Source organism: Urocitellus parryii, chromosome 10, assembly GCF_045843805.1.
Source record: "Urocitellus parryii isolate mUroPar1 chromosome 10, mUroPar1.hap1, whole genome shotgun sequence".
Classification (NCBI taxonomy): domain Eukaryota; kingdom Metazoa; phylum Chordata; class Mammalia; order Rodentia; family Sciuridae; genus Urocitellus; species Urocitellus parryii.
In genome coordinates this window covers 20,903,512-20,917,568 of record NC_135540.1, presented here as the reverse complement: position 1 = coordinate 20,917,568, position 14,057 = coordinate 20,903,512, and the positions used below count along the sequence as shown (strand labels likewise).

The 14,057-nt window shown below is 45.7% G+C and overlaps 1 protein-coding gene across 1 annotated transcript; it reads right to left on the bottom strand.

Moving 5' to 3' along the window:
- Positions 1-483: 483 nt before the first annotated feature.
- Reeld1 (reeler domain containing 1) lies at positions 484-12,208 on the bottom strand. Its single transcript, XM_026392701.2, is given in 8 exon segments — positions 484-1,083; positions 1,856-1,919; positions 2,806-3,107; positions 5,557-5,564; positions 6,518-6,687; positions 8,682-8,904; positions 10,359-10,574; positions 12,126-12,208. Coding segments are annotated over 7 exon segments (1,572 nt in total). The 5' UTR covers positions 10,564-10,574; positions 12,126-12,208.
- Between the last annotated feature and the right edge of the window lie 1,849 nt (positions 12,209-14,057).

Here is a 14,057-nt window from a genome sequence, read left to right as displayed (position 1 = left end):
AAAAAGTAAACTTCTAGGGTGGTTTAGAGAGGAAAGAGAGGGCTGCAGTTCTTTTTTATTGCAAAAGCCACAAACCCAACATTACTTCTTTTCAAAGAGTTAGAGGAGATGAGGCTGAGACACTGAGGAGGGACAGAATTTCTATTCCAGCGGGTTCCTCAGGGCAGCAGAGGAAGCTTGGTGGCCACAGGAGTCTAGTTAATGAGCAGGTCATACAATATTCATTGTGTCGAGTTTAACTCTTCAAACAGAACGTCTAATTGCAAAAAGGAAAAAAAAAGGAGCTAAATTACAGATGTTAAGACAACAAAGCTGGGCGAGAACTCCCTCTGTTGATGAGCCGGGCCTCTCGCTGCCTCCTCCACTGGCTGCGTGCTGACAGAGGCGCCTGAATCCCCATCCTCATCAGGAATTCTCATTAGTCCTGTTTGGACTGAGCCGCTCTGCAGAGAGTCAGGAGGCCACTGAGAGCCCAGAGTCCTTTCAGAGGACTGCTTTCCTGCTACCCTCAGAAGGAGAGATCCTGTTGTATTCCGCTGGAACCAAAACAAACCTGTTCTCCCCAATCTTCCTGCAGTGAACAGTCTCCCCACCATCGCTCCTGGCCATGGCATCCGTGGCTGGCTCACTGAAGGACACTTCTGTTCGCTTGTGGCAATGCTGAGTATGCAGGTAGCAAAGGCCAGCTGCCAGGGCCATGCCCAGGGTGGCTAACAGACAGAGTAAGGTGCCCAGCTGTGGCGTGCTGAGCTGGCTCCCCAAAGGGGCACTGGTGCCCTCCTGCCCTACTGCAGGCCTCACAGTCTTGCTAGGGTGTCCCACACCACCTTCTCCCTCCCCGGTCCCCATTCTGGGATCCCTGTGCTCTGACTCAGGTACAAATTTGGCAGAGGGCCCTGATGCCTGGCCACCAGCCACTTGACGCTGGGAAGCACTAGAGATGTGAAAGTCAGGGGTTGTGTTAGATGCCACCACCCCACTCCCAGTGGACGCTTCAGAAGACCAGAGACTTCGGGGCTCGGTAAGGTGGCCAGTGTACAGAGCAAGCCTCACTGGTGACCTATTAGAGGCTGTCATCTCATCCTAGAAAAGAAAAGGTAAGTTAAAGGAGCTGACCTTCCCCCCAATTTGCCAATAAACTTTACCACTAATTTGTGTTCCTTTTAGGCCCAGCCTCTTGCCTATTCCTAAAAGAGCTGAAAGTAAAATGCCCAAGTAGATAACTATGCATTTGTTATCAGTGGGGACAGAGCAGCTAATGGAAACCCCACTCAGAGTGTGGAGGCCAGTTACTAGAACAAGCTTAGGATCCTTCAAGAGGTTTCCAAGCCCACAGGGGACCTGCATCATTCCTGGTGCTGAAGGCTTTGAGTATGTTTTTTGATGGCAAGACCCATGCAGGAGGGACCGTTTAATCTTGCTGAAGGTTCTCATAAATTCAAGCAAGAATATTATACTATGTTTTATTTTGTGTTCCTTCTAAGGCTTCAAAGGAAGAGTAAATCAGGGGGCATGTATATTTTATATTGCCCATTGATCTACCCTCTAAGCCATCCATGGTGTTTCCAGGCTCGTGTTATGAAGGAGAAGTGGAGGGGGAGAGAAAAGGAATTATTAACCACAGCTAAGTGGGCAAACAAATCTCTAAAACCATCCATTTCTACAATTGCTGATAACTTCAGAGATACTGCATAGAAAGCAATGGCTGGTATTGATCAGTACCAAGACACTTCGTATATATCATATCCTTGCCTTCTCTCCTCAGCTGCTAGTCTGATAGCTCTGTTTTCCTGGAACTTCCCACTCGGGGATCAAAATACCAACCTTGACCCCCACTCACCATTCAAGCTCTTACCTGTTCATCCCTGTCCAAGGGCAGGCACGTTTCCAAGGAGTGAAAGCTTGGATCATCCTGAGTCCTAAAGGGAAGAATGGGAGGGCTGAGAAGGGTCATTAAGTATTTGGATGAAAAGGCAGTATCTCCTACCATTGTTTTAAATGCTGATGGTTTCAGATTTCCCTGGAATAACTCCTGAGTTTGGGGTGAGAAGACAGAAGGGAAAGTGAGAGGTGGGGTGAGTGAGGATAGTAGTAAAGAACTCACCAAGAACTATAATTTATTATTTTACATAATATTCATATATCATACCATAAATATATTTAAATACTAAATGATTTCATTTTACTTATAGCAGCCTCTCAGAGACCTCACCCGTCCAAGAAAGGAGGTTTCCCTGGGTGATTATCATACCCAGCTCTTCTGACCAGTAGCCTTGCTACAATAAATAAATATGGCTGAGATTTTTTTTTCATCAGATTCCAAGTGCCACAATATTTAGCCTCATCTCACCACCTGTACCAAATGACCCATGTGTTATGATTTGGATAGGAGGCGTCCCCCAGTAAGCTCATGTTAGATGATACAGGAATGTCCAGAGGTAAAATGATTAGACTTTGAGAGCTGTAACCTAATCCTACATTAATCCTTGAATGGACTAACTGGGTGGCAGTGATTGGCAGACGGGGCATGGCTGGAGGAAGTAGGACACGGGGTGGCGGGGAGTGTGCGGTTGGAGTTTGTGTTTCCTTCCGGGCCCCACTTCCCTTTCTGCAGGTCATAAGCTCAGCACTCTCCTTTGCCAGGCCCTTCCACCATGGTACTCTGCCTAGAGCAATGGAACCCGCTGACCATGGACTGAACCTCATGAACCCAGAACAAACTTTTCCTCCTCTAAGTTGTTCTGGTCAAGTATTTTGGTCACAAAGATGAAAAGCTGATTAACGCACAACTCCGTCACCCATTACCTATGGTGGGTGCTCAGGCTGGAAGCAAAGCCCCCTGAGGAGAACCTCTTGAGGGCCCCAAGCCGCTCCAGCCTATGGAAATCCAGGGATGGTTCTAGGATTCGATGGCTGTCTCCCCTGGGTGGCTGGCCATCGCTGCTTGCAGTAGCTATACGTGACGGTGATTGGGACAGAGTCTCTGTGTCCCCAGGCAACTCTGTCACCCCGATACTAGCAGGGACAGGATGTGAATTGTCCTCTTCTGAAGCTCCTGTAAAAACAACAGCGACATCTCTGTGCCATCGCTAAAGTGTGATGGGGCCCTGGGAGCTGAGCCCAGGCCTGAAGACGGTGAGAGCATTTCCCCCATATTGATTTGTACAAATGTCTACAAAATCAGGGCAGATAGTGGATACTCTAATGTGCCTTAAGAATGGTCATTCAATGTGAGGCACTCAAAAATGTCAACAGGAAGATGATCTGCTCAGGAACATGACCTCCTAACCACGTAGCAAAGCACTGACTTCTCACATCTCTTTAGGGAGAAAGTCACTGGCTCTTCTGGACTTGTAAGTTCTTAACTGCCACCACACCGGGAATAGAGAAGCCACTGGAACACTGTATTTTTATTTTCACCTCTGCCAGAAACTCTAGCTAGAAGAAAAGTAGAATCCACAAATCAGATGTCTTAAAACCCTAGATCTTTTGCCGTGTGTCTTTTGCCATATATTATTAACACTCTGAATTTCCCTGGTGATGATAATGACTTGAGTGACTGTTATGGGCAGAGGCGAGACCAATGCCCTCCACTGCCCTCCACCAGCTGATTCCTCATCTGTGACAGGCTAACCCAGGGCTCAGAGCATTAGGAATAGCTGCAAACAGGGCAGCAAGCAAGCAAGGGCTCCTTTGGAGTCAGATTATGATCTGGGCTCCTTGCTCCTCTCTGCCGACTCCTAGCTTCGGGCAAGTCTTCCCAGAGCATTAGTTTATTTGCGTAATGGGGCCAATAACAGAACCCCTAGTGCAGAACTGTTGAGGGAGGACATAAAATAACTGAAGCACTGTGGTTGGCACACAAGCAGCACTGAGTAAGGGGTAACCACAGTCATGGTTTAGATGACAGGGTTGGCGTTGACCAAAACAGTATTGGCAGAGTTCATCTGGCCAGTATTTTGGTGCCCCTTTTTTTCCAATGTTTTCATCATTCAAAAACACCGAGGAGAAGAACAAAGTAGTATAACCCAGGCACATACAGCCACGGACAGTTTGGAATTCCTGCCTGAACTCAAATTGCACTCAGATGTGGTGGACAGACCCAATGCATGCTGGGAGTTCTTCTGGTGTCTGGGCCTGCAGAACTGAGGCAGACTCATGATCGTTGTCCCTGAACTCAAAATCTAGGAGGTGAGACTCTACATGCTCAACTTATGAAGTATAAATGTGAAGAGGACTTCAATTCCAGAGCTAGGGAAGCAATTACTTTTGCTGTTATGGTCTGAAGTGTGTTCCCCCAAACTCATGTGTTGAAACCTAACCTCAGTGTAGTGGAGGGCCTTGAAGCAGGTGATCAGCTCATGAAGGCAGTACCCTCACGAATGGAATTAGTGCCCTTACAAAGAGGCCTGGGGGGCTTTGTTTACCCCTTCCATCATGTGAGGCACATAGAAGGCGCCATCTATAAGGCTTGGTCCCTCACCAGACACTGAACCTGCTGGTACCCTGATCTTGAACTTCTAGCCTCCAGAATTGTGAGCAGTGAATTTCTGTTGTTTAGAAATAACTCAGTCAAAGATATCTTCTGACAGCCACCTACATGGAGAAAGACACTAGCCTACCAAGAAGTGGGAGAAAAACTTCTGTCAAAGAGGTAAGAGATGGGGCTGGGGATGTGGCTCAAGCGGTAGCGCGCTCGCCTGGCATGCGTGCGGCCCGGGTTCGATCCTCAGCACCACCTACCAACAAAGATGTTGTGTCCGCTAAAAACTGAAAAATAAATATTGAAATTCTCTCTCTCTCTCTCTCTCTCTCTCTCTCTCTCTCTCTCTCTCTCAAAAAAAAAAGATTTATTAAAAAAATAAACAAAAATAAAAAGAGATAAGAGATGAGCTGTGTCCTGCTAGATCATCATGAGGAACCGCCCATGTTGAGGGAATCTCAGAGAGAAAGCTTGAAGTAGAAGAGTCAATCATCCCCAGGGGTGCAGTGGGACCCCAAAATGTCCTGAGGGTCTGTGGCAAATATGTTTGAGAAACACAATGTACTATTTTTCCAATTTCGACAAGTCCTCATTGACATAGAACTACTGAAGTCTTCTTACAGTTAAGAAATCTATTTCATTTTGTTAGATGACCCTCCAGCACACACACATTCACACATGCTCCTTCTTCCTTTGGGAATCACTAGGGTTTGCGTAGAGGAATGGGCAGGAAGGCACAGTCAGAAGGGGAGGAACACGGGTGGTATAACGAGAAGTTTCCCCTGTAAGCGGCTCAGATTAGCATCTGTGACCCCAGGAAGGACCCGTCTAGTGAGACAGGCAGGTATCAGAGAGACAGAGCGTTCAACGTGACGCTTCCTCCCGATGTCTCTCTTTTATTCACATCCATATTAAAACAAACATGGTCGTGCTTGGGGCTGGATGCAGCATTTTCCTGGTTTATAAAATAAAACATGAGACTTCCGCCATGTTGGGTCTGCAGGGTGTTTCCTGGGCCACCTCTCAGACCCTGAGTTCTTCACTCTGCTTTTCAGAGTGTGTTGGCAGAAAACTGGAGGAGCTGTTCTGGGGCAAGAGTAGAAAACAAAGTTTTGGGGACAGGGACAGAAAAGGGAGGGTGGCCCTTGATTGTCCCTGTGCCTGGGTCAGCTACCAGGGATTTGGTTGGAGTTTGACTTTAATGTATCAACTAAGAATTTTAAGGAAAGAATCAAGAACAAAGGAAACTAGGATTGAATGGGTTAAGGATGGAGACTTCTGTGGAGGCGATTGGGTGTTTCATGAGAGCGTCTGCTCAGCACCCTTAACTAGAAATAGATAAGGAGAAGCGGCTCCATGTCACAGGATGCCGGGGAGGTCAGGCCTTCTCTGGCTGGTTAGGGGATTTTGGTCATTTGTTTCATTTTGTTTCTTTTTTTTCCAGAAGTTCATGAGCCAATGGAGGATAAAATCATGCCATAAACCAGGGGAAAAGTTGATTCCTATTGAAACAGTCTCTTATTCCTCATTCTGTTCTCCAACCCAGGCTGCAAAGAGCCACCTGCCTACCATGGAAAGTAACAGTAAAAACTGGATGAGGTTTTACAAAAAAGAAAGAAAGAAAAATAGCTCATTTCTTCTTGGTACTCCCTGCGTAGCTTCAGGGGACTAAGGCAGTCCTATGCTGACCAGCAAAGATGAAGGTAGAAGGGTCTTGTCATCTTTTGGCTTTGCAATGCAGCCCTAACCGTCCCCACACCCCCCCCCAACCCCACACACCAGGGTTTATCTACATTTGTTGGGTTGAGCCAGAGGAAGTGTGTTTGCTGCAACCAATGAAGCAACCACGAGCAGCCCCCTCTCTCACCACCCAGTTATCGCGTTCCATTCCTGGGATGGGCTGCAGCCTCGAGAGGCAGGTGTTTATTGCTTGTTTTGCTGGGACAGGAAACTGGCAGTAGTCACTTGTAAGTGAAAATAGATCACTGTCAATAACGATGGCAACCAGATTGTAAGCACAGTGGTCAGCTGTACCTGGGGCTGTCCCTTCAGAGTCATCCAGCCTTCGCCCAGGGGTTGGCACCAGCGTCCCCAGCACAGCGTGGTGGTGGTCATCAGAGAGGGCTCTGCTACGTGTCTGTTGTGACACAACAGCTGATTCAATCCTTGCCCAGTAAACAAAATACGACTGGACTACTGATAAACTGTGGGAAAAGAGCAGAGGGAGTCATGGATTTAGTTTCCCCTAAATAATACCCGGGTCCATCCGAACAGCAAGTTGACAACATGCTGGACACTAAATCTCAATGATTGGAAGAACTCGAGAGAGATTGTTTTATTTCTTTTTGAGTGACTTCATTGTTGGATAAAAAAAAAACTCAAGAGTTGTAAGTAGTTAGACTAGGAGAGGGTAGATACAACTGACAACCCTTCCTAATAAATCTAGGCATCAAAAAATCTCTTTGGGGGGCTGGTAAATCTCTGGCTGAGCAGGTATGAAGCACAGGGGAAAGAGTTCATTTTGACTAACAGGTGTCTTCTTGAATTGTTTAGACCCAAGTAAAAGGTTGCTTCTTCAGCTTTATTTTTAACCCTCACTGAGATACTACCAATTACATCATTAATTTTTCAAAATTCTGTTGTGCACTGGTATGATTCTATTATAATTGTAGATTCTACGGAAGGTTAGAGAGAAATCATTACTATTCAAAATAGCATTTGGAACCCACAATGCCTTTCTTCAGTGCAAATCACTTTCACAAACGTTACGCCATTTATTTATCCTTCCAAATTTTCAGGGAGGTAGGTATTCTTGGCGAGTATCATTTTTCCCACTTTGCGTTTTCCAAGGGCTGTCACAGCAGGACCGTGTGACTCATGCAGCTGAGGTCTCCCAGTGAGAGAAGGAACAACTGGGAGTCCTGGAACAGGCCTGGGTCACCAGTGCGTGGCAGGGATTCCAGGAGGGGAGAGTAAACGGTGACTGGGAACGACTTCTGACCCAGTGACGGGGCTCCTTTTCCTGTCACGTGGAGGCAACAGCCTTTAAACCACTTCCTGTGAGCACAGGGCAACTGTGGTGGTGAACCCCAGAATAAGAACGGAGGGGCTTTGAGAGGGAAAAGCCACTGGAGAGACTGAGGGAGTTCATGTGGCAGAATCCCCTGCCCCAGAGAAGACCTGAGGCCAGGACAGAGGCTGTTACACCCAGCATCCTGCAGGCCCCTGCCTGACCACATGGCAGCCCTGTGAGGCCGCAGTGTTCTCTTCCTGCTGTCCTGGCCTCCAGGAAGGGATGGAGGAGGGACAGCATGGGGTGGGCCATGATCCTTGTCTCTGGCTCCCAGGGCAGAGGGCAAACATGGTGGAGAGGCCTCCACCCTTGGGTGCAGTCTCCCTTCTGTATTTCCAAGGGTGTGGGAGGAAGAAACTCAGGGACACACTCCCCTTTCCCAAAGGATGAAAAATTCTCTCTTGGTAAATGGCAGAATCTCAAAGGAATGGTAAATAAGTATTTCCTTTGGAGGAATGAAGATAAGCTATGAAGCTTGCTCTTACAGGAACTGCCCTAAGTACTCTGCATGCATTGCTTTTCCTCCTTACACAACCCCAGGAGGTGGATGGTATAATTAGGATGCCCTCCATTGATTTTATCAATTAATTTTCATTTTATTTATTTATTTACCTGTGACGTAGCCCAGACTGGACTCAAGCCGTCCCGTGCCTCAGCCCCCAGGGTACCAGGACTAAGGCATGTGCCGCCACACCAGGCTCATTCTGCCCATTTGGTAGAGAACATGCCAAGGCACAGAGACTGCAGTGACTCTCCCTGGTCCAGGGAAGTGTCCATTTGTCCATCTGCCTCTGTCTCTCTCTGTCCCTCCTTTCCTATCACCAGTTCTTTTGTCTTCTAGTCAGAATTTCCTGGAGAGAAATTCTGGAAGAGGTTGGCTAAGGTTCACCTGCAGCTCCAGGGAGGGAAAGAACACGCCCCAGGACTGTGGATAATGGCGAAGGTCTGGGGCCAAAGCCCTGTTAGTGGCCCTCTGCATAGGCTGTCTGGATTAGGTAGCCGCAGGGACCCTGTCCTTGTTCTAAGGTGGCGACATATGGCAAAGGGGACCGAGGATAGGAAAGACTCCCCGCCCTGTCCTCAAAGTGGACTCAGAGACCAAGAAACAGCACCTCCCTGACTTACAGGAACCTGATGTCCCCCACAGGCTCAGCAGGGGCCTTCCACACGAAGGAGAGGTTTCTCTTCGGGGACTTGTCAGAGTGGGTGACCGCGTCGGCCTCTTCAAAGCAAGTGATCAGTTTGGAGCGAGGAGGAATGAGGACAAAAGTGCCAGCCGTCTGATGATCAGACACCCTCCGAGCCTGCAGCAGGAACCCCATGAAGTCCAGACTGCTCCTCACGGTCACTGCCACAGAGGACACTCGCTCAGCTCCCAGGGTGGGTGATAGGGGTGTTTTCAAAGCTAAGAGTGGAGGACCTGTCACCCTCTCCCAGAAAGTGAGCAGACTATTAGGAGAAAAACAGTCCAAGTTTCACACCAAAATAAAGTCTGTTTGGACCAAAGGTATGTAAAAATTAAATAAAAAACTAGAAACAATTCTTTTTACACATCAGAAATAAGTACACCTCTCTAAGCAAAACCCATTTGCCAAAAGGAAAAGATGAGTAAAGCTTACTATATTTAAAAAATATGGATGGAGAGGAAATAAAAATACAGATAATAAACTAAGTCTTTATAACATTTAAAACAGACAATGGCATAGAATTAAGGTGAATCAGTACATAGATGATCCCTCCCAAAATAACGAAAGGACACTAACAGAAAATAAAACAAACTGGGTCATAATTTTAAAAGCAGTTGTAAATGAGTCACTATTTTGTATCTATCATATTAGCAAATATTAAAATATGAATATGACTAGTATTGGTAGCACTGTGGAAAGATAAGGATATTCATTCTCTAGTATTGGACTTAAAAACTGTGTAACATCTTCTGTATTTAAAACACAATTCCTATGATATATCCCACAACATCGATGGACCCTGAAAAAATAATAAGGGCAATAAGTCAGATGCAAAATGACATATGAATCATGTAGGCGAGATACCTAGAGTAAACAAACCGTTAGAAAGAGGTGAGCAGAGGCTGTGTGTGACAAGAGGGTGCCTGGGATTGAACCCAGGGTCTCATACATTGTTAGCACATGCTATAAAACTGAGCTACACACACCCTCATCCCTGTATTTTATTTTTAATTATTTTTTCATATTTTTATTGGTGCATTATAGTTGTGTATAATGGTGGAATTCATTACCACATATTCATGCATGCACACAATATAACTATATAATTTGGCCAATATCATTCCCTACTGAATTTTATTTTTAAAGATTTTTATCATATATATTTAAGGTATATAACATGATGTTTTGATACACATTGCAAAATGGTGACCATAAGTCAAGCAAATCAACACACCTATAATCTCACAAGTGTTAACTGATGGGTGAGTTTTAGTTTTAAATAATGAGAATAATTATATTTTTTACAACCAATATAATATTGGGGTACCATATTTCCATCTATGATAACATATTTATCTTATGATAAGGACAAGATCACGTTTTATAATAACATTACTTTGTTCTCTTTTCAAGATTGCTACCAATACAGAGATTCATTATCCTGTGGTTTCCATGACACAAAAATTTCATGCTTAGTGTTGGCCACATAATTGCTTCTTAGGAATAAGCCAAACTTCAGTTCCGGAGGTTCCTGCCTGGGGTAAACACAACTGGGAGGAGGAGGACCCCCCAGGGCTCCGGGGCTCCTGAGTGTCTCCGATCCTCCCTTACCTACCTGGAATCTTGTCACCTGGTGAGTAGGACCTGCTGGTGTGGATGGTGAGGTGGTGGGAGCTGGAGCGCTGGGGCTGGGCTTGGATGTGTCTGGGCTGCATATCCCCACACGCCACCGCACCGGCCCCATGGGAGAAGGCAGATGAGCAGGAAGACAGGAAGAGGGAGGCACAAGCCCAGCCTGCAAAGGTAGCTGGGACCTTCATCCTGCCCTTCCCTATTTAGTGACAAACAAGGGCTTCAGTCCAAATGCTATTTAAGAAAACGATACAAGTCTTTTTGAATGTGACTGACCTGAATCCCTCCCTCCCTTTGTACCTGGGATGCTTTTAGTGCTGCCTCCTCAAGGTCAAAATCAAACAGACATGCCAGGCTACAGGAAATGTTTCATTTCCAAACACTTAAAAAAAAAAAAAAAAAAAAAAACGACTTTTCTTCTTGTAACTTTGTCATAAGACCAAATTGCCTTTTTTTAGGAAAAAAAAAAAAGCATTGATTATTAAGTCAAAGAAATAATACCTGGAAACGTTTGGATCCTGAAGTGAACTCCTTGCAAGCTGTCTATATCCAAGGGCAGGGTGGGGGTACTAAGTTATTGTTGAGGCAGACCCCCCCACAACGTTCCAATAAGGGCAAGCGAATGGCAGACATATGGGGACTTGAATTAGCATCTTACCTCTACCATCACAAACTACAGAGTTAAATGCTACAAAATTTCTACCAAATATCAATTATTTAGAAGCGGTTAAGTTTGCAATGCTTTGATGATTCCCTTTCCCTTTCTCCTGTCCTTTTTTTAGTTATTTCACTACTTTCAGCAAAGAAGATGAGCCGAGAGATCACACCCAAGATGATTCATCCTGTACCTGGTTTAATACGTCTGCAAAGCCTTTGACTCAGGGGTAGAACACAATGATGGGATTTGACAGCACCAATACAGTAAATTTCATTTTTGTTTACCACCTCAGATGCCCACCCATAGACAGAATGAGAAGTACACACTATAAAGAAGTTACACCTAAAACTAAGGTTAAAGAGAGCAAAGCAGGCAGATAAGAGCTCTCTGAATAAATATTCAGGACTTTGGGGTATTTTTAAAAATAGTTCTATGTTCTTATTTTTTGATAGTGTTATACCTAGGCATTTTAAAGTTTAATACTTTGATCTGTTGGACAACGAAAGTCAAAGTCTTCCCCTTTAAAAAGTTGGTTTTTGAAAGGTAAAAATAAAATCCCCCAAATTTAGTGAAACTAGCTATAAAAACAGTAGGACAATCCAACCAAAGGCCAGGTCATCCACTTGTCTTACCCTCCCACAACCATCAGTGCCCACCAGCCACAGAGAGAGGGGAATATGATCTAACAGGTCCCTAGGCTGGTCTCAAGAGTCCTTCAGACAAGGTCTTTCTCTTCTGGATTTGTTTTCCAAGGGGCACGGGTTAAAACCCTGTCCCATGCAGCACCATGTTTGCTGCTTCCTCTAACAGGGAGAGAATGACCATGAGCTGAGAAGCACAGTCTCAGCAGAGGCTTCCCAGGCCCTGTTCTCTCACAGGGGTCCCTAGAAAGTACCCCTGACCCCTTGTTGGTGGCACAAGGTGGTGTTCCTCCCAAAGGCAAATCAAACACTGGGGCTAGAGAGGAAGGGAGTGAGTACGACATCCTTCCCCAGCCACAGTCACAAATCTCACCCCTCCCAACCTCAGCTAGTGGGGTCTTCTTTCCCACCAGCACCCACCTATCTGAACACCCCAAAACCATCCACTTACCTAGGAGACGCTTTCCTTCAGGCTTGATGGAGCAGTTTCCCCCCTCAGAGTTGCAAAGTCACACTCTTTAAACAAAAGTCCTTTCTTCTCCTTCAGCCATGTCTCTAATGAGGAGGATAACAGCTGTTACCACTAATCCTCAGCATCTACAGGAAGCATCCCTCAGGGTCCAAATTCAGCCTAAATCATATTAGTTGTCCCTAAAGCCATGTTCTCGCACACAGTTTCCAGCCATCTTCGTTCAAGCCTGTGTGAAAAACTGGAAAAATCTGGGACTGGTTTTGTACATGACAGGCATCCATATCCTGGGATAAAGCCTGATGTCTCCAACTTGGACTCCTTGCCAAGGGGAAGATGCTTGATTCAAACACTTCTTAGCATTCTCTGCTTCCTCAGTCAATATGGGCTGAAGAAATTAGCCCCGGTGAAGTGGGATTGACACCCCAGAGCAGTGTTTGGTATTAAAAATAAATCACATAGTACATTCTTTCCCGTATTGATGGCACTGAAGTTGGATTTCACAAACTTGCTGTGCATTCAAAAATCACACAGAACATTTGATCATAGCACACACCCTATAGGTGGCTTTTAAAGTGGGGTCCTGAGAGTACAATATCAGCATCACCTGAAAACTTGCAAAGGTGACAATGGGAATAAAGAAAGTAGAATGGACTAAGGAGATCATTTATAGGCAGACTTAGTGGAGTTTGGTAGCTGACTAAATGCAGAGAGTCCAAAAGCTAATTCTAGAATTGATGGTGCAGAGAGATATGAGCTGGGGACTCCAGAGAAAGCAATGGTCTGATCACTAAGCCTAGTCTCTATATCAGAAAATTTGAGACTATCTACCCTACAAACACTAAGGGAAGTTGACCTTCCTTGGCCTAGGACTCCAATATCCACCCCCAGCCCCACTGAATTCCAACCAATCAAATTTGCTTCCTCTCAGCCTCTGTCGTAGGAGGATGGAGGGAATCTGAGTCTCCCACTGAGTCATGAGAAAATCTGGAAGACTTAAACTATTAGGCTGAGGGTCTTCCATTACTGATATTCACCTACTTTCCCAAGCTCATTTGGCCTCTTGGAGGCTGTTAATTCAGCAGCTTCCATGCAAAAGAGGGGCTCAAATCTGTAGCAATGCAGAAGATTCCCCTGTGAGGTCCCCTACTGCGCTCCTCTGAGCACCTCACCCTGCTGCTGGGAGAGCGTGGCTAACCTCTTCTCCACTCCCTTCTGCTCCAAATGTCCCCCCACCCTCCTTCCTCCTCAGCATCCCCCCTCCCCCCCCCCCCCCCCCCGGTCAACTGGAATAATCTACCTCTGAAACCTACCAACCCCTCTGCTTTGGCCTTAAAGCACAACTCCCCTGAGGTTGGGGTTCTCAAAGGCCCAACTACTAGTTTAGAAAGGGGTGCAAGGATTCAAGAAAGCAGACCTAAAACGCTGAATATGTCACCCCGCCATTCACTCAGTTGACATTTCTGGTTAGAAACCAGGAGGACGCCTTCTACTAGACATGGCCCTCACTGCCTGTCACATCACAGCCTTCACTGAGCTGGCAGTGGATGGGGACAATACCTGGTCCCAGGGGAAGGCACTTTTGAGCAGAGTTGAACCAGACCCTCCTTCTGGGAATCTGAAGGAGAAAACAGAAGGGAACTTTACATGAGCACTGCTCGAAAGAAATATAATGCAAGTCACATGTTAAAATTTCCTAGTAACACTTTGGGGAGGGAAAAAAAGTAAGAAGTGAAAAAAAGAAAAAAAAAGACTAAAACCAATGATGTTTATTTTAGGATATTTATTTAAATCAACATGTTAAAAATATTATCACTTCATATGCAATCAGCATAAAAAATGTGAGTGAGACATTTTGTATTCTTGTTTCCATAGTAAGTCTTTGATGGCCAGTGTAGATTTTGCACTCATAGC